General features: G+C 42.0%; 1 protein-coding gene across 1 annotated transcript; it reads right to left on the bottom strand.

Moving 5' to 3' along the window:
- Positions 1-12,866: 12,866 nt before the first annotated feature.
- On the bottom strand, positions 12,867-24,780 carry med1 (mediator complex subunit 1). Its single transcript, XM_069155497.1, has 16 exons — positions 24,636-24,780; positions 22,891-22,997; positions 21,716-21,794; positions 21,373-21,427; positions 20,909-21,041; positions 20,759-20,787; positions 20,525-20,596; positions 20,146-20,220; positions 19,752-19,915; positions 19,512-19,623; positions 19,194-19,318; positions 18,954-19,081; positions 18,298-18,499; positions 18,065-18,160; positions 17,501-17,606; positions 12,867-17,412 (listed from the first exon to the last, which is right to left on the bottom strand). Exons 1-16 carry the CDS (start codon positions 24,754-24,756, stop codon positions 13,539-13,541), a joined length of 5,478 nt encoding a protein of 1,825 aa, XP_069011598.1. The 5' UTR covers positions 24,757-24,780; the 3' UTR covers positions 12,867-13,538.
- Between the last annotated feature and the right edge of the window lie 318 nt (positions 24,781-25,098).

Genomic DNA, 25,098 nt, shown 5'->3' with positions numbered 1-25,098 from the left:
AACTTGTTGGCTCTACTTTCGATACGCTACCTTCCATTCTCTCACTCATTCTCTGTCTCTTTTACAAACAACAACACACAAATGTAGACAGTTTACATTTGACACATCAAATTCTGTTTGAAAAGCAGCGCTCAAAAAGTAGCTTGACCCTTAACTCTAACCCTAGTTACACACAGATAAAAAAATTTAAAAAAAATCCAAATAAGTCATATTTTACCCGTGTTTTCCCCTTCGGTCTTTTTGTTTTCCGCTGCAGCTCCAGGTGTCTAACTGCATTTCCACGACTGTGTAAATATGCATTGCACCAGTCTCAGCACATCACCTTCTGCATTGTAAAATGTATGTGTGTGTGTGTGTGGGAGAAAGTGTGTGAATGTAAAGGGAAGCTGTAAGAGGCAAGGGAGGGAGATTAAGGTCCCATCTTTGGAAGTCACACGACCTGATATGCCTCCGTTTGATCCCCTCATCCATTCAAATTAGCATAACCCTATTCTCTCTTTGCTTCCCCTCCATCTACACTCTCATCTTCTCCCTTCCCATTTTTAAACCTGTCACTCTCCACACTCCCTCTTAGTTACCACTAATCATATCTGCCAACTTTGCTTCTCATTTGTTTCCAGAAGAAAAAGATCCCTCTCACAGCAGGAGGTCTGGTGAAACAGCTGACGTCAGCTGTTTCCCAGCGCTGGGTGGCCAGAGGGTTTTGTTTTTGCCAGAAAATGCTTTGGTTAGACTTTGCTTGGGTTGTGGAATCCGAATGGTGTGAAGATGACTGGCCACATTTCGGCTCAAATCTTTCTCAACAGTACGAGGTAGAGGAAGAATTTGTTACAGGAACCGTCTGAGGACTGAGATATGAAGTGAGACTCAATCTGAAAGTGCATAGAAAATAATTCTCTGTGCTATTATCTCATATCTGAGTGTGTCTGTACAAATATGTCTCAACATTATCACATGGAAAAACTAGCTTTTAAAACCAAACTACTGTTTGTTGCGTGCTCTCATCAAAAGGCTTCGTTTGCCTGAATCCTTACATGCTTTAATCAGAAGCATTAAACAGTGAGATGACCTTGCAGATGCAAATGTTATCTCTCTATCATCTTATCCCCAATTTCAAAAGAATGTGCAGGAAAGTAAATGAAGTGTGTATACATCTACCCCTGGGCCTGGGATCAGGTCATTCCCTGCATGGGGCCAACAGATTTTATTAAACAAAATGATACCACAGAATTCACCTGGGGAAAGTTGTAATGAACGCATTAGTCAACCGCTGACCTTGTCAACTGAAAATATAGCTGGTCTCATAAGGCAAAGTATCTTAAAGGTAAAAAAAAAAAAAAAAAAAAAAAAAAAAAAAAGTAATATTAATGCGGTAGTGGTAAATTTAAAAGTAAAAACTGAGACAATTTAGTTTGAGGTAGTTAGTGACTTAGCAGCATTCATATTGTGCTTATTTCCAAAATATTATTCTCATCTGATATTTACATGCTGTCAAGGATGAATGGATACAGAATTTTTTTTTATAAAGCTCATGAAAGGGAATTATTCCATTTCAGAACACTGTCAGTAAACAAAGGATTGAACTCATGAAACAAGTGTAGTCATCATTATCCTCACTCACATCACGTAATGCACCCGCAGTCTTTACATTTAGGTTTCGTCCTCAGGCCTTCTGTACGAAGGCACACGAATGCCGTACGAAATAATCCATTTAACACACTAATGGAGTCATGCAGTATTTACCAAATAGAGTGAAATTATAAAAGTAATTAATCCAACGTTTTTAGTTCCTCGCCGAACACACTCCACAAAGGCCTGGAGGGAAAAGGACTGACAAAAGAGAGGAGTTTTTGTTATTACCTGCTGTCTTATTGCAGTTTTAGCAGGAAGTTTGGGTACGGTGGCTGATTTACTAAAGCGTCCCTATCTTCTCCACCTGGGCTGCATATCTGCAAAACAAAACAAACTAAAAAAAATAAAAACCTGCTGCAAAAACCTGATAAATTGCCTCAAGTGATGTTACTTGAGTCAACATCAGTTGGGGCTGAGGTCTGACCTCCCTGTTTCTCGCATTAGCTTGAGTGTGGAGACAACAAACAACAGTCGTTGCTAGCGTAACACCCAAATATCTGTTTCAACTGCCTGCAGTTGAGTTGTACTGTTAGTAAAATAAGGGAAAGGTTTTGTCCAGGAAGAAGAATAAGGAAAAAAAAAATCTCTCTGGCTCCGTTTAATCCAATTTGATCCTTTCTGAAAACTGATCAATTGTGAGTCTGATCAGTTTATAAATTATGAGAGTTGCAGGAATGAAATTCTAAACTGGTGGATTATCAAACTAAGCTTGGAGTTTTGTGATTCAACAAACATATTCTTTTTGCTGTCGGCCGCATGTGCTACACACTTTCAGCACACACATTTCCTTATATGATCAGTAGAAAAGCTTTCTTATCTACTGTGGTTATAATCCTGAGTTGGCCAAAAACAACAGATTTTCTAGATCTTGGAGGGTCGTCATGCAGAATTGGTTGTCCGTGCAAAAATCGTACAGGGTCACCGAGGACGGTCACCACACGTTATCTGGTTGTGTCCAGAACACTGTGCAAATCTCTTGCCTGCCAACTGAGCCTGGGAGCAGACAGAACTGTCTCAATTTGAACTTTGTCACAGGAATATATATATATATAAAAAAAACTACATAAATGTTAACGTAACGTAAGGACAGCAGTCACTGTAGAGTACAGGAATTTGAAAGCCTTTAGAAAAAAATAACCATTACATGCTGGTCAAATGTTCCTCTGTGTAGTAATATGTTAAGTATTGTGCCTCGGTAAGCTGCTAAGAGCAACATGCTTTTAAAGACTAGTAAGAATCTTTGTTGCCTGGGTTTAGGATATAGCAGACAATATATTTCTGTTGTCTCTTGAGGACAAAAAAAGGCCTCCAGTTACTCAGCCTTTCTTGAAGCTACAGTATAAGCCGACTACATGAAAAAGTAGATCCTTTTCTATTTAAATCAGAAAGCTTAATTTAAACTCTTTGATGAAATGAACATCCACAGATCTCTACTGTATCTGGGTCAAATGTTAACCTGCTAATTCCTGATAAGGGACAAATCTCTTTCATGATGTAACACGCAAACGTTTGCTCATGTGTGAAACAGCCTTGTTTTTTATTTATCACTTTGAAGAGTTTTTCACCGTACGCTCGATCCATGTGGAATTCATGGCCCACTTTTTTTCTGTGTGGATTCGTTGCGTGAGAGCATGTGCTGGACCATTAGACGTTCATGTGTGTTTCTCTATTTTCATGACAAGGGGAAGAAAACGTAGTGTCAGTATCTAATGACAATGTGAAAACTGAGTCCCTGTCGTACAGCTGATGTTAGCGCCTTTTCATCAGGTTAGCTGTGAATCATGAAATATATAAAAGTGTGAGCTATCATGAAAAGAACTGTGGAAGTAGAGCTTTCAGGGTGTCAGAAAAATGAAAGAAAATGAGGCAAGAGAAGCAGTAGTGAAAAAAAAAAAAGAGAGGAAGATGGAGCAAACTGAGAACTGTCTTGAGGAATTAAAAGTACATAAAGTGATCGAGAAACATGTGTGTTATTTAAATGCATCACAGTATGGGACCTTTAAAAATATGTTAGATTGTTGTTTCTTTGGCAGCCCAAACATCCAAAATAAAAGGGGCAATGTGTTTTTTCTAGCATAAGTCTTCATTGAGGGATAAAGAGGTGTCTGACATCATTACAAACAGCATGTTATATAATATGTATACACCACAACTGGCAGAACACCACAAGGAATGTGGCATGCTTCTGCAGTACATTTTAACAACACACCCTTTTCTGGTATCCGACTGTAAGATAAATCAAAGATTCAGTCTTATGTGAGCTCGTGTTGTGAGGCAGAAATGAACACCGTGACAGGCGGAGCGAACACAGGCCAGACGATAACCTGATTATAACAAAATCAAATTATTAGAACATATTAACAACCAGAAATTAAATTGTCAAATTAAATTGAGCATAAACTGATTATATGAAAATGATTCTGACCTAAAATTACAGTAAGTAAGCATATTACGTGCTGCCTCACACACTAAATCGCATGGATCATTACATACTCAGTGAGCAGTCCATAAAAGAGAAATGTACTGAGATTAGCTCCTTTAGCCCTAGGACTATTTTTTTTTTTTTAATTTCCACCTGAAAAAAAACAAAAACTAATTCAGGCAGTGACAGCTCCACAACTGTGAGACTAAAAGCAACCTTGGTCTCTATTAGAGACACTTGGGATAAAATTGGAATAAAATAAGTCTCCTTATCTTTTACGCCAGGCAAGACATTTGAAAAACCCCAGCAAAAGATTTGACATTTCTACTTCCACCTAATAAAAATGTATAATTGGAGACTAACAAACAGCATTATAACAATTAATCATTAAACTCTGATGTTATTGAACCTGTTCTACAAACTCTAAAATCCAATTCTACAAATTTTGATGCAACAGAAACAAAGCAGAACAAATGCTGCATCCATTTTAGTCGCAGTGTTACCAGGTGGCCTCTTCATTGGAAGTGCCGCCCTTGGCAACCTCTGAAAAATAGCATCGGTTGCATTTGTATAACAGATATGGTCTCGTTCTGGGACAGAGACCTCCTAGGGTTGAAGTGATTAAGACACTTCTCGGGTGAAATATTAACTAAACATATATATATAAATGTACACGGCCTTTCTGGTGATGAAAAAGCAAAAGATCAAACCTGTATTTGGTGGAAAAATTACTAATGTTGCCTTCATGGGAGTGCGAGAGGTAAAGTCCAAGAACCAGGAATCTCTTGATAAAATTGAATGTCATTCCATCCAGCAGTTGTTTGTTTCTGTCCCAGTTACCAGGAGGACCCAAGTGAACAACACTGAGACAGCTCATGAAGTAAACAGTGAACTTTACTTACAAAGAAGTTGAAAAGGCCGGTGGAAACGATGTAGAGGCAGGCAAGGTCTAGAGCTGACAAGTAACTGATTCAACTCAGAGATACAAAACTTAAAGAAGATATACAGAGGCACTGCAAGTGAGCAAATTGGGGAACGGGGAACAGGTGAGGTGGGCGTGGCAGCCAGGAGAGAAAATGAGTGGCAGCACAGAAAGGGCTTGAGGCAAGGAAAAAGACAACTAAGTAAAAGACAAAAGAACAGAAAACCAAGGTGACTACTGTTTCAGTATGCTTCAAAGTGGTGAAGAGATCCACACACCAACTTTACATTCTCTGGAGTCAGTTAACCAAACAAACTGTTGGCTGTAGCTACCTGTCATTCTTGTTAAAAAGCAGACAATATCAGGAACAGGTGGAGACTACAAGAATTATATGTTTTACTGTGTTAGCTACAGTATTTGGAGTACTTGTACTTTACTTGACTGGTTCCATTTTAACACGTTGGGGTGGAATATAATTTTTACTATTGCCAAAAAAGATTTTGCTGCAGATTTGGACACAAATGACACAGAAAACAAAATTCACTTTCAGAGCCAGAGTCTCAAAAATTTGGAACACAAACGTGACAGCTATATTTAGCTCCAGAGGCAGAGTGCCAAGTGGTGTCTGTTTACAGACTCTTGTCGTCTGTCAGTGTGTGTGTGTGTGTGTGTGTGTGTGTGTGTGTGTGTGTGTGTGTGTGTTAGCTCAAACTAACATTTACAACATGCCAGTGAAGACATGTTGTTCTCTTCTTGTGAGAGCAATTTTGTTTGGTCCTCTCTGCTTTTAGTGGTTAGGGTCGAGACCTCATTTAGAGTTGTTAAATGAATGCATTTACAAGAGGACGATGTGTGTGCGCCCACGACAGCAAAATGTCATCTATTCAGACTGATCAAGGTCATATGTAAGTGAATGTTGACCACAATTACACCCACTATCTCTCGCTCATTTTGGATGATAATGCAAACTCTATTTACAATCTGAAGAGATATTTGCGGGGAAAGGTAATATCGCATTTTACTCTTGGTGTAGTTTATGTCTAAAGCTTCTTCACATAAACGTGTGTGCACATGTGATAACATTCAGGATTTGTGATTTAAAACACGAGTGAATTTGGAATTTACATTTGTTGGCAGGTGATTGGGCAAGATTAACATTGTTTAAAAGAAAAAGAACTACATTTATTAATCAATATACCAAAGTAGAATTCGACTTTTAGATATAACACAAGTGTTACAGCAGAACAAAAATTCGCTTGGGGGTGAAATAATAGAGTCTTGGGAAATATCATCCAGTAAAGTCTCTGTAAAGCCACGATGGAGCAGCACACTCACAGTACAACCCTAAAAGTGTCAACAGGAGTAATACAGTAATAGTTTTCAAAGAAGAAACAAAGGATTACTCACAGCAAGGATTCTATGAGAGCGAGAGATAGAAAAAGTGAGGCACAGGCCGAGAGGATGGGCAGCTGGCCAGAATGACATTGGGGTTTGTGTTTCGACATGCCAAAAGGGGTTGGCACTGCCATTTGCTGACTCACACCCCAGCCCCACAGGGATTACAGGGACGATGGACTCCCATTTTGTTTTAATGAGTGCTACCCTTAGCCTAACACAGAGATACAGCCACTGACAGGAGAAACAAGTGGAGGACACACAGCCATGTGATCCGCTCTGACACAGGCACACAACTTTTAATTTTTACTGCTGTTGCTCACAATTACAGTGCTTCTTTTTTTTTTTAAATTTAGCTTAGATGGTGCGTGTAGTGGAGGGAAACAGCGTATTTCCACTGCTGAGGGAATAAACAGTGTATCATGATTTGACGTGGCATGCTATGTTGATTTGTAAATGATGTAACTGCAATCTAGGCCTTTCTGACTTGGCCCTGAGGAGGGCAAAAACAGATTAAGAAAATAGTGAGGAATAAACCATGATGTACCCCCACCAGGGACCACCTCTATGAAATTACAAGAAACCGGGAATGAAATGACATGACAGGACTTAAAATCCATTTTATTTTGTATCAACATCCTCTCATCCGATGTGGCACTTACCTTTTTTTTCAGAAAACAGCAGATGGAGTAAACTTAAAGGCCAAGAGGGGTAAAAGTTCTGGGGGAAAAACAACACATAAATGGCACCTCGTAATTAGAGCAGCTATTTCATGCCTCATAAATGAACCTTTTAGTTCAAAGAAATCATTCCAATATACTGTATACTGTAATGTCACAGTTGTGTGGATCTCTCCATGGTGCTGAAAACTCACCCAAAAAAACAACATTATGTAACATTTTACTGTACATAACAATACCACAACATTACCACTCGTGCGCGTGAGTGTTTATTCATATTGCATATTTGGGCTACATTTATCATTTTACCAACTCCTGCAGTAATTTTGATTCAAAAATCTGCCAATAAGATGGAAACTACGGTAAAATGCTTAGCGCTGAGACTATAGTCACGAACTTAGGTGTACCTTCCCTGCCTTCCGTTTTGCTGATGTTTCACAAGCATTACACTTTTACAGCCACTTACTTCAGTTTGCCTCAGCATAACTCTAAAGCTTGATACAGTCAGGGCAATTTTCCTCAGCGTAGCATTTAAAAAAAAAAAAAAAATACCTGCAAAGCCACACCACCATAAACTGCTCCCACAAAGCACGTGAGGTCATGACAGAAAGATTTGATTCTACTTTCTGTTTTTTTCCAATTCAAATGAACATGATTTAATATCTTAATATTACAATGAAAATAAAAAACTGCTGATGAACCTACCAACGCAGGTCTTTTCAACAGTTTTCACGGTTCAGTTGCAGGACCTTGTGAATGGATTGAATTCATTTTCAACCTAAATCCATTCAGCTCCGGTCGCTATCGCTTGTCCAAACAATTATTATTCAGTGATGCTGATCTACATTTCCGCGCGCACAGAGATTCAAAATTATTGGCACAGTGACACCATTTGAATTCTATTATTGTCGAGAAAAATTTAGAACATGTTGTCAAATTTAAAACTCTCTTTCAGATAGCAACCACCATGACAGATCAAATGTTTCACTGCAGCCATGCTGTAAGCTGCTGCTGTACTCCATGGAGTAGAAGCTGAAGTTTGTCTGTGGCTCTTGTGCTATAATAATATCCTTACTTAAGGATGCAGCACTCTCAGGCTGAAAATAAATCTACACTCTCGTCTCCTCCCTCCTTCCTTTGCCTTTATTCTTGCTTCCTCTTCTTTTCATCCCCCCCCCACACCCCCCACACCCCCCATCTCCCATCCTTCCTTGCCTCCCAAAGCTGACTGTGAGCAGCTATAAAGCTTAACTAACTGGCAAATGAGTGCCCCCCCCCATCCCCCCACCCCCTCCCACCCCTCCTCCTGCTTGCTTATCTACAGAATAAGCTGGGAGGTTATTTCCATGCTATGCAGCTCCTCAACAGTCATGAACTCCAGCCCTTCCTTGAGTGCCGGAGGGGAGACGCCGGCAACACGCTGAACTCATTTCGCTGTCTGCACCCTTTGTGTCTCACATTCCTGAAATGTAACACATCTGTGCACCACAATACACAACTTAATGACCGGAAAAGTGATCAAATAGGAACACACAACAGCATGTGAGACAGAGGAGCGCGGCTGCAGCTCTTGTAGCTGATTTGCGCTTTTTCAACCCATGAAAACAAGAGTTCATAACAAACCTGTGGGGCAAAACTGGATCTGCCACTGGAGAGGAGGGGGTTGAAGGGTGGGGGGTCCAGGATGTAGCTGAGAAAGAAGAGGTAAAAGCAGAAGGGGGGGCACGTGAGAGGAGAAGAGCGTGAATTGGTAATCACATTAAGTGGAACAGAATAATGGTGGAATTAAAACTGAAATTGAATCGGGGTACGACAAGATCAGAGTAAAGAGAATCAGCTGCACATTAAATTAGGGCAGCATATTTTCTCTGCTGCCAAGACTTTGGAAACAGAGAAGACACGCGACAAATAAAAATGGACGGGCTTAGCTACAGTCATGGACTGTGGCTGGTTTTGATGTCAACCAGTGTGTACAGGAGCTGGGAGCTCTGCGAGGCTGTACTTAAGGCCGCAGATGTGCTTTTTGCAAAATGCTACCGTGACGTCAGCTCGCTGACACGCTCACAACAACAACGCCAACATGCCAATGTTGAGAGCAATACCGGACATCTTAGTTCAGTCCGTTTGCGTGCTAACATTTGATGATTAGCGCTAAACACAAAGTACAGCTGAGGCTGATGGGAAATTTATCAGACTCCCAAGAGTGTGGGCAAAAACAAAAACAAAAATAGGAAAATGAACATTTTGACTTAGTGCTGGCTCAAGTATGAGTAGAAACCTGTGGTGCTCCCCTGTCATGTAATCCCTTCTCCTCTGTTGTGCCCCTCCGATATACACCTGCTCCACCTAAGTGCTTTCCACCTGTGGGAGGGGAGCTCCCGCCACGCCATTGGACGCTGCGCCATGCCGGAACTTGTGATTGGCTTGTTCGGCTGTCCTTCACATTAGGAAGACTGCAGGTGCAAGCGGATAAGCGATGATGAGCTTTGAGTGGAGTCAAAGAGCAGCGGCCAGGAACATGTACATTACAAAACATGCAAATAAAAACAAACCATGCTAAAACCAATATAAAAGCAAACAAATTAAATTCCCCATTGAAGCAAACAGCACACAGCAAAAATAGAATAGTTAATTTTCTGCTTGATGACACTAGAATCCATCCAAGATATTTACAAACATGTGAACCTCATTATCGTGCAAGATTAAAAGTTAGGAAACACCAAAGTCGTCAGGATTTATCCTCTGGAGATAAAATGTTACAGCAATCCTTTTAATGCTTTCTGTGCAGACTGAAGTGGTGGACGGACCAACAGAAATCAAAGATTTTTGCATTTATGTCACCCGACCAGATCTGAAAATGCTCAGTAACGTCACCGAGACCTGCAGTCGGCCTCGGGCTCGTCTCTGAGAAATGACGAGAGCGTTTGCACCGGTTGGAAGGATGATGGGGGGGGAAAGGAATAATCAGGATATGTTCTGAGTGGTAAGATTGAGTGTAAAGCCAGGCAGGAAGTTTGAGTGGCAGGGTCAACAATAGAGAAATTAGCTGTGCTGTGGAAAAGCGCAGCTCAGCAGTTTGAAAAGGTTGACAGGGAATAGAGTCAAGGAGCTACAGAAGGGAGACATGAGGAGAGGAGCTTGCCGTCGAAGGCTTTCTTTTATTTACGTGGCACTTGACAAATTGGTCGGCCTGCGTGAAATTAGTTGATTGTAACAAAGTAAACTTGAAAGTGTCGAAATGTGCTCGCGTAGAAGAGAAAAAGGACAAAAAAAAAAGAAAAGAAAAAGAAGAAGGATGCGAGTTCTCAGTCACCTGACGCACGCTTGTATGTTCTTTCCTAAGAATTAATAATGAAAGGGCCCTCTGTTGCTCAAGGCTACCTCCTGCTATTTTGTTAATGTAAGATGTATTTACGTGGCTGAAAGAAGCAAAAAGAAAATTTAATGAGTGAGTTCGGCATCAAGATTTTATAAGTTGCATCCTTGTCGTGCCCCATTTTAAACTAGTTTTGTACACTTGTCCTGTGGGAGGAACTCACTCACTCACTTTACAAAATGTTTGAGGAACAGTTTAACCCTAATCATGTTTGGGAAGTTTGCAGGCCCAACACGTAAACACATTAACATTGGTTTATCACATGATAATGATCATTTTTTTTGATGTTTATAAAAATAAAAGTTATAAACATTATTTCAACTCAACAAAATCATTTTAACATTAACTGATGACGTCTCAAAAGTCCGCAACAGAAGATTATGCTTTAATGGCTTTAAAATATGGTATACGATGGACGTTAACAATATTTTTAAACAGCACTAGCCAGATTAAATACGAAATACTGTCGTTTCTTCATAAGACTAAAAGGTCCCAAGTACAAGTAGCAAAACTATGGAGGGTTTAATTGTAAGCTTTTGTGCTTGCAACATCTGAAACATTGAACATTTTCCTATCTGGTGTAATAACTACTTTATGTCCATTTATATATTTTGTAGATTTGCAAAAACTCTTGTTTGAGGCTTTAAGGAAAAAGTGACCTGTCGATTAATTCTCAGCATACTGGATTTAAACAAGGACAAAAGAAATGAAAACAATATTAAAACAGTTTAGTTGATTGTTCAATTGCCATTCATTTTTCTGACAAATAGAGCCAATGTCAAGAAAACAGAAAGGTTAATCTCCTACCGGTCATCAAGAAGAGCTTCTCTTCTTTTCTTTTTTTTAGTTTTTTTTTTAAAACCGAGACAACTGAGGAGCAGACTGTACTCAGCAGCTGCTCTGTAGCGGGAACACTTGCGCTCCATCTTTTATTACAAGGACGGATAAAACCACAATGGCAGCGCTGACATTCAAACAACCTCGTGCAGTGATGTTGTGTAGTATTTAGCTGAATATGACACTTTTGAGCATCCATCTTCAGTTAGTACCTACACAGTACAAAGGGTTAGAGGACCTCCCTCGGGGGGCATTTCAGCTGGCACCTTGGGGACACTGACAGGACTGGGGAAGTTTACCAATCACTAACGCAGGCGACTGAAGCAAGCTGCTGCCCATTAAAGTGCGCTGACGATACTCTCGTGCCATTCCAGCTGAATGGAAAGGTTCTTAAGAGAAACTGCCTTCATACTAATTGATTTTTTTTTTTTTAATTATTTTTTTTATCATAACAGGACTCCATCCATTTGTGTCAGCTAAGCTGCTTAGCAGTGGCTTCTGCACAAAAAAAAAAGAAAAAAAAGAAGCCGAGTCAGCAGTCAGGAAAAAGTGAGGCCGTGGGTCAGAATATCAGCTGACTGGGTGCCATGAAGCCATGTTTGGTTTCATATGTTGTCGCTTGGGACACGAGGGAGGGGCAAAGTTTAAAAATTTTTTCTGTTTATACAGGAAGATATTCTATCGATTCTGTCAGATATACTGTGTGTTGGCATTTTATATCCACTTTTAAACTTCTGTATTCAGCCTTTACCCTCATTTTGTCCGTTTTTCCTGTAATACGTGCTTATTTTCTTGTGAATTACTGCAGAATTTTAGCACTATTGTTCACAGGGTGTTTCTTTCCATTTAACCACCGAAAACTTTGCTAATTATCTGTCCTAATATTCGACGCCTGAAGTCTCAAGTTGTGACAGCTCAGCTCGACACACTTTGCTTGACTGACATTTATTAAATATTTTTGGTTTTGTAGATTATTAAAGGAAGTACATGTAATTTACTTAAAACTCTCAGGTCTGTTTGTTCTGTCACATTGCTTCTAATATGAAAGTGCTGACTGCCTTTATAGCCGAATCCCATTTGAAGCATCATTTGAACCCGAGCTTCGTGTTGAAGACATCCTTAATTAGATTATATTTTATCTACTTTTTTTGTACCTTGGTCTCTGTGAACCGAGGCATCTTCTTGATGACACACTGAGCGGTGAACATTGTTAGCTCGTAGTCTTCCTTTCTGTTGTGTATCTGGCTGTTTACGTTTTATTCCTTCTGTCCTATCTGTCTAGCTGCATCATCACTTCACAAAATCATCTCCTTTAATACCTGTGAATAAAGATGTGAAAATCCATTTAACCTCTCAGCATTACCCCCTGGGAATGTGCAACTCATTACAAAGCACCATGTAATTTTGAGTTCCAAGTAATTGAGCAGTCTGATACACTGCTGCCATCTAGTGTAGCTTGTAGCTGAGCCAAAACCACTCAACAGAACAGGAAGCGAAATGATCCAAACCTGAAGTATTAACGTATTTACAGACAATTACCCTCGCTTTTCTTGCTGGCAAAAAAAATGAATACGAACAACAAAGTCTGCTAAAATGCAAAAATGCGATTTTTACAGAAGTGAAATGTTTATTTCAAGCTTCAAAAAACTACAGTTCAAAAGAATTAACAGCAGGTCACTTCTTGTCCATCAGCATTATCATGTGTCGTTGTTCTTTACCTGCACTGATTTACACATTTAACCATTTCAAATATATCAAAATCTAAAAATCCCCAGTTGTATCTGAAAAACAAGGCAACTGAACATTGTACCCTTTTGGCTTTACAATACTAATTTTAACAGATGTCATTCTCATTTTTCATACACAGACAGTACAGTGACAATTGTTTTTAGCAATATGCACTGCACATGTATTCAATTTGAAAAGAACATGAAAAACACATTTAGCAACAGTAAAAACCTCGACTTCACAGGAAAGACAAATATAATGTCTACTTCTGAGAAAATGAACAGTTTAAAGCCACTTCCTCAATAAAGCTAGAGGAGGCTGGTATTCCGTAGCATCCACTTTCATAGAAAACTGACATTTCGCATTGGTATTTATAGAGTCAAAAGACATTATCAGCTTTAACAGGTGATCACTCGGGAAACCACGACATTCTTGAATCCGGTTCCAATTTGTGCCTTGGGTTAAATAAATAAGTTTACTTTGTATATTACATGTTAAAATGTAACAACAGGAGAGTAAAATAAAAGAAAGACTTTCTAAATCGAATTAAAGGTTACCGGTGAGGGCTGAGTCCATGAGATCGTCGTCTTCATTTCTCATGTACATTGGACTGGGTCGGGATGGACGATCTGAGCCGAGCATGGACAAGGAGGAATCCGAAGCCGAGATGGGTGACCGTGACCAACTGTCTGCTTTTATTGGATGCGAGGACGGCCCCATGGACATAGATGACTTCTTTTTCTCTTTGTCCCTGTCCCGTTCTCGGTCTCTGTCCCTCTCCCGTTCTCTCTCTTTCTGCTTCTTCTTCTCCTTCTTGTGTTTCTTGTGTTTCTCCCCTGAGCTGAGGGGGATGGAGCTCATGTAGTCCTGGGGGGGAAGTGGCCGCATGGTCTGGTCGTCGTCCGAGCTGGGGCTGTTCTGGTGGGACTTCTCGGCCACTGAGCTGCTGCCCGACTCGCTCTCGCTGTCGTGGTTGAGTGGGGTGTATCCTGGCGATCGGCTGTGGCTGGGGGAGGAGCGGTCGTGCTTGGGAGTGGAGCCACTGAAGAGGGGGGAAGCTTTGAGGCTGGAAATTTGGGGACGCATAGAGTCGCTAGATCCTTCCCCTGCTTTCTGAAGGGTCACTTTCGCCTTGATACTTGGTGAGCCGCTGTCTGGTTTGCTAATGATAATTTTGGCCAGAGTATTCCCACCAACCCCCCCTGTTTTTGGGTCCATTAGCTTTTTATCGCCACTGCTCCCCCCAGAAACCGACACTTTTGCTTTAGCCTCTTTATCCGACTTCTCCCGCTTATACTCCCCACTTTGGGACGATGACGCATGCTTGGAAGGACCCATGTTTGACGGTCCACTGGGAACATTGCCAGGACCGCCACCAGGAGCAGATGCCGAACCGGCTCCTCCTACTGGTGGGCCCCCCTCACAACCATCCTCCCCCACTCCTCCTCCACCTACACTCTTCAGTTTGTCTATGACTGCTGTTAGAGAGGGTTTCTTGTTTCGACTGGGAGACTTCCCTTTGGCGTTGGCATTATTTGCATTGTTCTGACCAGCCCCTCCACCACTTCCACCTCCACTTCCGCCACCCCCCCCACATCCACCACTTCCACTTCCTCCTCCTGCCCCTCCTCCCCCTCCACTTCCCCCTCCACCACCCCCATACTGAGACTGGGAGCCTCCCGAGAAGCCCATGGAACCGGAAGAGGAGGAGCTGGAAGACGATGAGGAAGACATTGAACCAGAGGAAGAACTTCCACCAATTGGCTTCTGGGAGCTCATACCTCCACCAGAAGAGGACTTGGACCCTCCAGAGCTGCCCCCTCCTGAGCCCATTGGGGATTTGGCCTTGGAAGATGGAGGGGTTCCTGGAACCTGGGACTGCTGCATTTTCATAGGTGAGGACAATTTTTCACCAGAGCTACTGGAGCGAGAATGGGAAGGAGAGATGTTGGGCTTTATGTTGGGATTCATAAGCGACCCTTGAGGCTTTCCCCCCTGAGGCTTAATTTTATTACTACTTCCAATTCCACCTCCGGTACCTCCAGGCCCAGACAGCCCATGTTTGGTGATTGGGGAGGATCCTGGTTTGCCAACACCCATTCCTTGGGAAGAGCCTTTTGACTGGGATGGTCCACCTCCACTTCCTGCACTTCCTGGCTTGGAGCTGTTGCCCTGTGTCATGGAGCCTTCCTTGGACTTTATCTTCCCTGAGGAGGATGAGTGTGAATGATGGCTTTTGCTGCTGCTGGTTCCTCCTGCTCCTCCTGTGCTGCTGGTGGCTGAACTGCTGGAGGTGTATCCACTGTGGGATGAAGTTTTCCCCCCAGTTATGGTCCCTTTTGGGATCTGAATAGTGATTTTGGGAATCGGAGGTGTGGCACCTCCTGGAGGAGTTTGTGAGCGTCCTGAACTACCAGGAGACTTGGAGCCTCCACCACTTATGCTTCCACCAGAGCCTGAACCACCACTTGGAGGCGTATAAGGTCGCCCTCCGGAGCTGTGAGAGGGGGACTTCCCATCAGGGTCCATCTTTTTGCGTTTGGGAGGCTTATCTTTGGACTTTCCCTCACTGGATGGGGTCCTGCTACGTTTGACCTGTTTGCCCTCTGCTGAGCTGCTCCCCATTCCCATCCCAGAACTGCTCCCTCCGCTGCCTCCATTCTCATCCTTTGGCCGCATGAGAACCTGTTGTTGTTTTACTTTCGGTTCGGCACTTTTAAAGTCACCACATGCTGCTCCGAGGCCCATCATGAGGGGGCTCTGGGACCCTCCGCCATGTGCGTCTCCCAAATCAGGAGCTTGCCCTAAAAGAGGTTTACCACTACCACTGTTGCCTCCAAACACTATCCCCATATCAAAAGGGTCCTTCAGTGAGGGCTCTGGAGTGCTCTGCCCATGTGGAGTAGGATTTTGAGGTGTTCCTGATGGGGTATTCTGCTGGCTGCTTCCCCCAAAACCCTTAACCAGGTCTATGTCCCCATCAGCACTTGGAGAACTGTCATCAAAGTAGCTTTGGGAGAAACCATGGCCTGACGTCAGGAGGTCAGGGTTGAAGTCAGCAGCGTCAGGAAAGAAGTTGGTGGAGGACGAGTCACTGTTGGGAGTGGCGGCAGTTGCAGTGGCCTCAGCAATCAGGTCAGCAGCATCTGTAAAAGGGTTCTCATTGCTGTTGGTATTGAAAATGTCTGCTGAATCAAACACTGCACTACCCTGACCTGAACTGGAGGAGTCACGGATGGGGGTGCCTAGGGGACCTCCATCCTCCACGCCACTGCCCATGGGGTGCTGCCCATGGCTCCCACTGCTGCCTTTGCTGGTTTGCTCTGGTAAATCTGACAAGATTTCTGTGATATCAGGTCCAATACTGTCAGAGCTAGAGAGGCGGACCATACGAGGCGGTGCAGCACCTGGTGGTTGCTGTTGCTGAGAATGGACATTAGATTGTGAATAAGGCATGCTGGGGCCAGAGGGTGGTGTTCCACATTGGCTAGGTGCTGGAGTGATGCTGTGGGGTGTATCTAAGCCATCACCTGTGAGGTTAACATCAAAGATTGAATTCTGAGACGCGTCCACATCCATGGAGAGGAGCTCCCTATGGAAATCATCCTCGTGGGACACTGGATGGTGCTGGTGATGCTGTGGCATGGAAGATCCTTGTTGTGATTTCATGCCTAAACCACCCCCTCCACCACCTGGAGCTGTTCCACCACCCTTTTCATTCCCCCGTTGGCGCTTCTTCTTTCCCTTTGTGCTACCTGCAGGGCAGGTTCCACCCATGCCCTCTGTCCGTGGAGAACCAGATGAAGAATTCTGTCTCTCTAATGGACTAGAACCATACAGTGTGGCAAAATCTTGTGTGGGGTTGTCTTTCAACAAGTTCATCAGCATGGGATGATTCTTGGTGTTGCTGGCAGGTGAGGATGTTGGTGGTGGAGTTTGGTGGGGTTGTGGTGCATTCTGGGAGCTGGGACTAGAACCCACACTTCCAGTTATCTGCAATAGACTTGTCAGTATGGGATTCTGGGTGACTTTGTTGTAATCATCTGAATGCCCTTGACCTTGTTGTTGTTGCTGCAACTGTTGCTGGCCAGCCACCCCTCCCGGGGTTAGGCACTCTCCTACTTGGGCTTGCCTCTCTGTTCTCGAAATGCCAAACAGAGAAGCGATTGGACCTGGAAAATTAGGTCCTCCAGGGGGTCCTCCCCCAGTTGGTGTGTTCCCCCCTGTGAGCCCAGGAAGTCCCATAGGGTTAGTTCCATCATCTGCTGCCATGTTATAGGTGGGACTACCAGAGGGTGGCAGGTTATTCTTCACCATGATCTCCACAGTCTGTGCAATTAATGAGAGTGCCGGAGTGTCTGCCTGGATGGTCTCTGCTTTCCTCCGAATGGCCCGCATGGTTACAGGGATGGACATGCATCTAAGAGGGCGAAGAAACGATTACCTTAAAAAAAAAAAAAAAAACCACTGTTCACACTCATGCATTCAGGGGGAATTGACAAGCTCACCTCTGGACCACTTTGGTAATGAATTCATCAGTGCAAATCAGAGCATCTGACAGTCCTTTATACAGCTTGCAGGATACCTGTCGGGAGTCAATCACCTCCATCACCACTAAAGGAAAGAGGTCAGATTGGACAGGAATTAAATAATAATAAAGTTAACAGACTAACTAATAATAAAAAATATATTTCAACTGACACAACTCATGTAAATGACCAAAGCGAATTCAATTGGATCGTTTGATTTATAATTTTAGTAACTTTCACTCATTGAATAGTAAAGAAAAATGGCCTCACTAAGAGGTTTGAATGGATTCAATTGAATAAGTGAATTCAATGAAGTGCTAAAATTACAGTCCTAATTTCAAAAGAATTCTTGTCTATGCCTCCATGTGATCCTTGAATGATGACAAGTTTTTCCTCTAGTTTATTTGTATAATAACTTCCAACACACTTTGTTCAAAACATCATGTTTGGTGTGATTATGCATCCTCATTATGCATTCATGTCAGATAACTACACCACCAAAAAATGAGCAAAACTGAGATTTTGTAAAAAGTGATTGCTCACCACAGACTAACGACTCATTGACTGGATGCTGGAAAGAGACACTGAAGCTTGAGTCAGTAAGAGGACACACTTCAAACTGCAGCAGGCCAGCACTGTCTGAAGGAACAGAAAAGATGAAACACTCGTCAAATGTAATTTGATAAAAAAAAAATAATAATAAATTAAAAAAAAAACAAAACAGAGTACATATTGTTGATTGACCGAATATGAGAAATCAGAAGCCGGATTCTTACCTTCTTTGACAGAAGTTCGTTTCACACAGCTGCCAATCAGGGTGTTATAGGCTGCCTGGTGCCGAATGATATCTAATAGGAGAGGCACTTGTGCTGGGTGGCGGAAGGGAATCTTGGATACCAGTGCTCCTTGAAGAGAATGACCATCTTGCACTGGGGCGCTGCCATTCAGGAAGTAGCAGTGCTGCTGATCTGGCAACACCTGTGAAAGCATAAATCTGTTTCTCTTAAAGGGTTTTATGTAGAATAACGTTCTAAAATGTGTTTTTTGTATCAGCTGCATTTATCTTTTGAAATCACAAATTTCTTTGAAGAATGTCAAGAAATTACGTGTTTGATAGAAGATAGCGGAGACAATAAGAGCATGTCAAACACAAAGACAGAACTAAGGGGCATATAAAGAGACTTGCTGGTATAAGAATCCTGACGGAGAGAAATGGTCATAAAAATTGTAATATTACTTCTGTAATAAATACAATGAGTAATGATTTGACATTTCCAATTCCAATAGGTGACCAAAATTACAAGTAATCAGAACAGTTGAGGGCCAAACTATTGAGGCACACATGCTGGATGTAGAACAAAACTGAATGAAAAGTAAGAGGAAAGATTCCACATGATTACAACACATTACTAAATTGTGTGTGTCTGCTCACAGAATAAAAGTGCATGTTGTGTGAGGGTGGCGGCAGGGAGCTGCTCTCTTCCAGGAGCTGGAGCTGGCTCTGGACAATTAACTGGTAGAGAGGCGAGAAGCTCGGTGAAGTCTCGAACACCGGGATCGCTGGGGGGGGGGGGGGATGGACAGAATGAATTACCAAACTGAACAAGTGTCATCCTTCCGGTACATATTTATGACTTATGAATATTCACGAGTATTCGTGACATAAACTCACAAGTAGCATTGCCCATCCTTTGGATAAAGGAGAGTGAGAAAGGCATAGGGCGGTTCATTTTGAGGAAAAAACAGGCTGGCAGGTCCACGCAGTTGGAGTTGGTCACAGTGGAAAATGAAGGTGTCCTAAAATATGGAATAAACATATTTCTCCTAAGAGGCTAAAATAACCCCCAAATGACTGATTTATTATGTCAAAGAGTAATGCATTTCATGAGGATTTACAATAACCTCCAGTTCTGGGCTGAGTATTTGCAGTTTTTAGACAGATTTATAGGTTGCTCATCGCAGGATAGAACGATAAAGTGAGGTCTCTTACCCTTTGTTGTCAACTGGGTGGGATCCGGTGATGAGTGGAGCGATTGGGAGTTTGTAGACAGCAGAGGTTCCCTCGATCGTCACAGAGACACTGACACCCAGAGAGCGCGGCACTGCAACAACAAATGTTCGCATACAGACACAAGTCACGAAAGATAATCCATCATTTGATCATACGGCCGGTGGCCGCTGTGTAATTCTTCCTCTGTGCCCTTGTCGGCAATGCTCTGCATGTACTTGCCATTGTTGTCTGTTAAGTTGAGCGGTGAGCCGGTTCCCTCTTCAAATATGTCATAAGGGGACACGTAACACTGGAGAGTAACGAGATGGCCACCACTCCTGGCTGTCAGTAAGCCCACACTCCCATGAAGAATAGTTTCCGCTGTATTAGCGTTGGTTGCCAACCTAGAAAACATGCATCAAACAAAACATGACCAAATTAGGCCTTTTAGTCAATTTACACTACGAGCTTAATAAATGTATATTTTAGGGTCACCAACTTATTACTTAAATTTGATGGTAGCTGCATTAGCACGTAGCATGACACACAACCGGCAGGCATTTGCAAAACATCAGTAGCTCGAAGACACCGAGAATAACGTACAAGGGAAGATAAATCATTTCTGTGTACTTACCTAAACATGTGCAACATCTTGGTGAGATCAAGCTCCAGAGACTGCAGTGCTATGTACATCTTGGTTTTCAGCTTACTGGAACACAGAAAATAAGTGCGGTAATTTGATTTAACTGCCATGAAAACAATACTCATCAAGACTTCCACGTCTTAAACAACAACGATCTTTAATCTGGGATTCACTTTTCTTCATCCTTCGAGCAGTTTGTTTGGCTTCTTGACATAGAAATAGTGAAGAGAAAAATTCTTTCACGTTCTTGGAGAGTTCAGTGTAAATTCAAGTCAATCTATCCGTAGAAGAACAACAACAACAAAACAATCCACCTTCATTTTTATGTGAGCTTCACTCAGACAACTTTCTAGCCTACAGGTCTACTTACTTGTCCCCAGGAAGTTTGTATAAATCAACCAGTCCCTTGAGATGTTTAGAAAATTCTTCAAAATTCTTTTCTCTGATGAGAAACAAGAAGAAATGTTGTTTCAACAGGTATTAGATCATTAAAATGATTTCTTACAGCTGCTTGCATCATTCCGCAAAACAGAAACGATTAACATTGCATCCGAGTTTGTTTTCCTCATCACATTGTAACGCGAAGTGAGTGGGTTCAACTCACCTTAGATGTTGAATCAGCTCAGGACAACTCTGTGAGCAACATATTAAGAAAAAAGTAGCATTAACCATTTGAAGGGAATTCAAAATAAACAAGAATCAACTTGAGTCTTATTTGATTCACTTTCTGGAGCAATATGGAAATTACACTGACCGTGGGATTTTCTCCCTGATGAGCCACCTTGACGTCCACCAACTGACCACCGGTGTCCAGCTGCACCTCCACGTAAAACATGTCTGATGTGATGTAGCACTCGGTCCCTGATGGGCTGAGGTGAGAGCCCAACCTACAGGGACAGGACGAAAACATAAAGAGAAACAACTGTCATTTTCTTGTTAACTTTTTTTCACTTTAGCCTATTTAAAAACAGTTTAAGTGTATTGAAAAGGGAAGTCGTTAAAATTCACAATAGATAAGTACAAGGAATACAATCTAAATAGCAGTTTTGCAATGTTTTATGCGTAGCCCGCAGCCATTCGAGATCCTAATTCTCAGCTCAGTTTGGAAAAAGAAAAGAAAAAAAGCATCGAACTGAACACTTTCCATCCTTGAACTTACCAAAACCATCTGGAGTAGTTAGAAAATGAGAAAACATGGGCAAAATGTTTGAAACTCACATGTTTTGTCGAGCGATGGATTCTAGGCGATCCGTCATGGAGGACAGAGAGGAGACTGAAAAGTAAGGCGGAGAGGAACATGAAATTTATAAGGTGACAAGTCATTGACGACTGCGTGCATGCATGACAACGCAGAGGACATGTCAGGAAGTGACAAAGCAAGCTGTAAATTACCGACACCACTGACACTTTCCATTAAAGTGTCGCACTGGAATGTTAAATAACTATTTTAGTCTAAATACAGTTACATTTCCCCTCTCTAGTGATGAAAGGTAACATTTTCTAAACAAACAGGTTGCCCCGCTCTTCCTCATGTTTCGGTGCTATGATTTGTCAGCCTCACCTTTCAGCGCTCTCTGCAGGGTCTCTAAGCAGTTGAGCAGGAGCTGGTGGCCCGTTGCATTCATCACGCCGCGTTTCTCCTGAGACACACAAAAAAAAGAAGAAAATGCTTAATTAACCAGATCAGATGTTCGAGTTTGTTTTCCTCCGGCTTAGTCAGCACAACTAGTCCGACATTTAAATGTCACAATTACACACTGTAAGAAAGAACTTGTTTGCGCAACTGCGTGATTAATGGCTATAAATTTGTACTCAGCAGGCTGGTTGTGAGTCTCTGTTGTGAATACTTGTTCTGTTGTGACCTGATGAGGAATTGTTAAGTACATAGATAAAGGGATGGCACTGCTGGGTCATAGTGGATATTGATAGTGTTGATGGTAATCAAGAACTTCTAAAACCTCTAAAATAGCTTGAATTACAAAATAGATTTTAGGGATGCCCCGTCAGAGTCGTGGAGTCAAATTGTAAGTCAGAAAAATTCACTCAGAGTTCAGTCATGACAAAGCATTGCTGATTTGTTGTAATACCAGCTTGCGCCACTAGGTGGACCCTCTTACTCTCTAAAGAGATGGGAGTTACAGGTGTGGTAGCTGCCCATCCACAAGGACTGCACAACTTGTAAAAAATAAAATAAAAGCGCACCTTTCAGCAGTATAAGGAAAAAGAAGACACCACCCGCCCGACTCTGACAGTCATGTTCAGGAACACTGTCGCTTCAAGAAATGAAAAATCGCCCTAGTTGTGGAGAAGCACATTTTCATCATGCCACAAAAAGATGTGAGGTCAATCAGATTTAACTTTGACCTGCAAGACTCTGTAATTTTCAGACATTTTAGAGGTGGAGTGCATTTAAAAAAAAAGAGCATTATTTTCAACCTGTGAAAATAAGGCTTATGTTTGCAGGCTAAGCTTCCTTTAAGCTCTGCTGACGTGTTTCTCCAGTCCTGCCTGCTGATGGTAGATTTTGTTTTGCTACTTCAGGTTTGATCTCAGCACATGAAAGGCTTTCAGTCAGATTGGTCTGTCAGAGTACAACAGGGAGGAGTGACAGCCAATCACCGGGCCCGTTATTACTGGTTTTAGAGCTTCAGGTAATTGTCAATGTTTAAGCCCGTCAAGAGTTTTAAAGCGATGCTGTATAAATTCACACAAATTATTTATAGGAAGATGTCTCACCATGGCCTGACGCACAACTTTGCAGGTCTCCTGCCATGGCCGTGAAGCATTGTGTTTGGCATGAAGCCTCTCCAGCAGAGCGGCATTGCGAGTCTGCTTCTCTGTTTCTGAAAAAAAAAAAAAGATGCAACAAACATTCGATAACGGTGAAACAAAAATCGGATGAATACTCATGTAATGTCACCCTCAATAAAGCTATGATTCCTTCTCCTTCAGTCCTTAACAGAAAACTCAACTACCTACAATGGATGATGTGTGTGCAGGGCATCGGGCAAGGTTGCCCTTTCACTTTGGTTTTCAATAAATGTAGAGCATTAAACAACCTCAATATTACATCATGAAAATAATTATTTATTTTTGCATTTGACTATTCACGAGTTTCAACTCTCTATCAAACACCTATACGGTAGATCTAGTTCGGCTAAAACACCAACAAAACTGTATCTGACCAACAAACATTCTTCATTAAGAGGGCTTTTTTACCAGGAAAAGCTTTTGCCAGGAAAAAAATGTAAATAAAAAGAGTTCACAATGTTTACAGCTGTATAAAGCAACAAGAATACGTTTATTCTATTTCTGTTGGTGCATTCAGGTTTGATCAAAATACACTCAGTTGCCAGTGTATTATTCTCAACTAATCCCAACGCAACAACACATTTTGATATCTTGTCATGTCAGAGGCGGCAGTTTGAGGTGCTGTTAAAATTGTATATTCTGGCAGGTGTTCCTATCACTTATTTATTTAGCCTGCCCACATCAGTATTACGTGGGCAGGCTAAACAACCGAGGCACCTCTCAATATAAAAGCAATACTGTTCAACAACACAACCCAATTTACACCCTCCAAACTGATCGTTTATATTCATCAACACCTGCGAAAACAGTTTCATCAACAACTGAGCATTACGAAAATGAAAACTGCATCTTAATTAAGGCTGGATTTTATATTTAAGGGGCTGGTGTATTGAAGTGCATTAGCATTACTTAGCTGAACTGTCAGGTGACTTTGTGCCGTGATATAAACATATATTAAATAACCTGGAAATACAAACAATTAAGATAATCAGGTAAAAACATAGTACAAATCCTTGTGATATTCAGTGAAATGAAAGTCTCGATTTTGCTACGATTTGTTTCGTGTGAACACAAAACCAAAACGACTACAGATGAGGAGTTATATTGCACGTTAATATAATTGTTACGTGTCTATAAAGTATGATTAATTAAATCATTATCGCAACCAGAAAAATGACGTGACGTCCCGAAAAACCGAAACAAAAAGAAATAGCACACAATAATGCGATATTTCATATTGTGTGGATGTCCCCGACCGGCACCTTCGTCCCACCGCTATTCCCATAAATAAGGCAAACTTGTGTGGTGCCAACAGTTTCTCTTCGGAGACCTTTAAAAGTCTCAATTTATTTGTCGATGTTGGTACAAAGTTTATGTTAGCATGTTGCTAACGTTAGCCATTTGCTAACAACATGGGGGGCGGCTAACTAGTGTTTTAGCTGCGCGATCAACTTGTTTCACGAGTGAATGTTGTTATTGTTTCGTGTTACCAAATAGAGATGTGTCTTTATCGTGCCGAAAACAAACAAACACACGCACACAAAAAAACAAAAACAATAGTAGGCCGATTTAGCCGTTAGCCATCGTTAGCTCATATCACTAAAATAACACCAAAAAAAAAAAAAGAATCAGTAAACGAAACCAAGTTAACATCCGGGTCGTGTTCTTACCTGTTACCTCTTCGGTTTTGACCCGGTCTCCGTGAGGCTGATTTCCTCCTTGCTGAACCGAGATAGAAAGCTCTCTCGCAGGGCTGCCGCTCTGCATAGAAACACCGGGTCCCGCCGCCATCGTTCCCCCGGTCCCCCGTTTTTCGGTTCCCCCCTCCCTCGAACTCCCCCGTTACAGTTCCGCGCTTCGGGTTCCCGACTGCCCCGCCCGGGCTTCCGTACTGTGCTGCATTCGTAAGCAGCGTTTTTGTTTTTGGTGGTTTCGATCTCGCACTTTGTATGAATTATATATATTTTTTTTTTTGCTATATATGTGTCATTTACCCGCAGGCCATTTTAAAGGAGCAAAATAAAATGTATACAGGTTCTTATTCTCATTTTAAGAGGTTATGTCTGATTATTTCAACGCTTTGCGTTTATTCTGAATCGAAAATCCAAATCTCTCAACTCGCCTCGTTAGAAT

This window comes from Embiotoca jacksoni, unplaced genomic scaffold (genome assembly GCF_022577435.1).
Source record: "Embiotoca jacksoni isolate LCO1_2020_lvr unplaced genomic scaffold, fEmbJac1.0.p SCAF_20, whole genome shotgun sequence".
NCBI lineage: Eukaryota > Metazoa > Chordata > Actinopteri > Embiotocidae > Embiotoca > Embiotoca jacksoni.
Note: the sequence above shows the minus strand (reverse complement) of the source record. Positions and strands in the feature narration are given on the sequence as shown.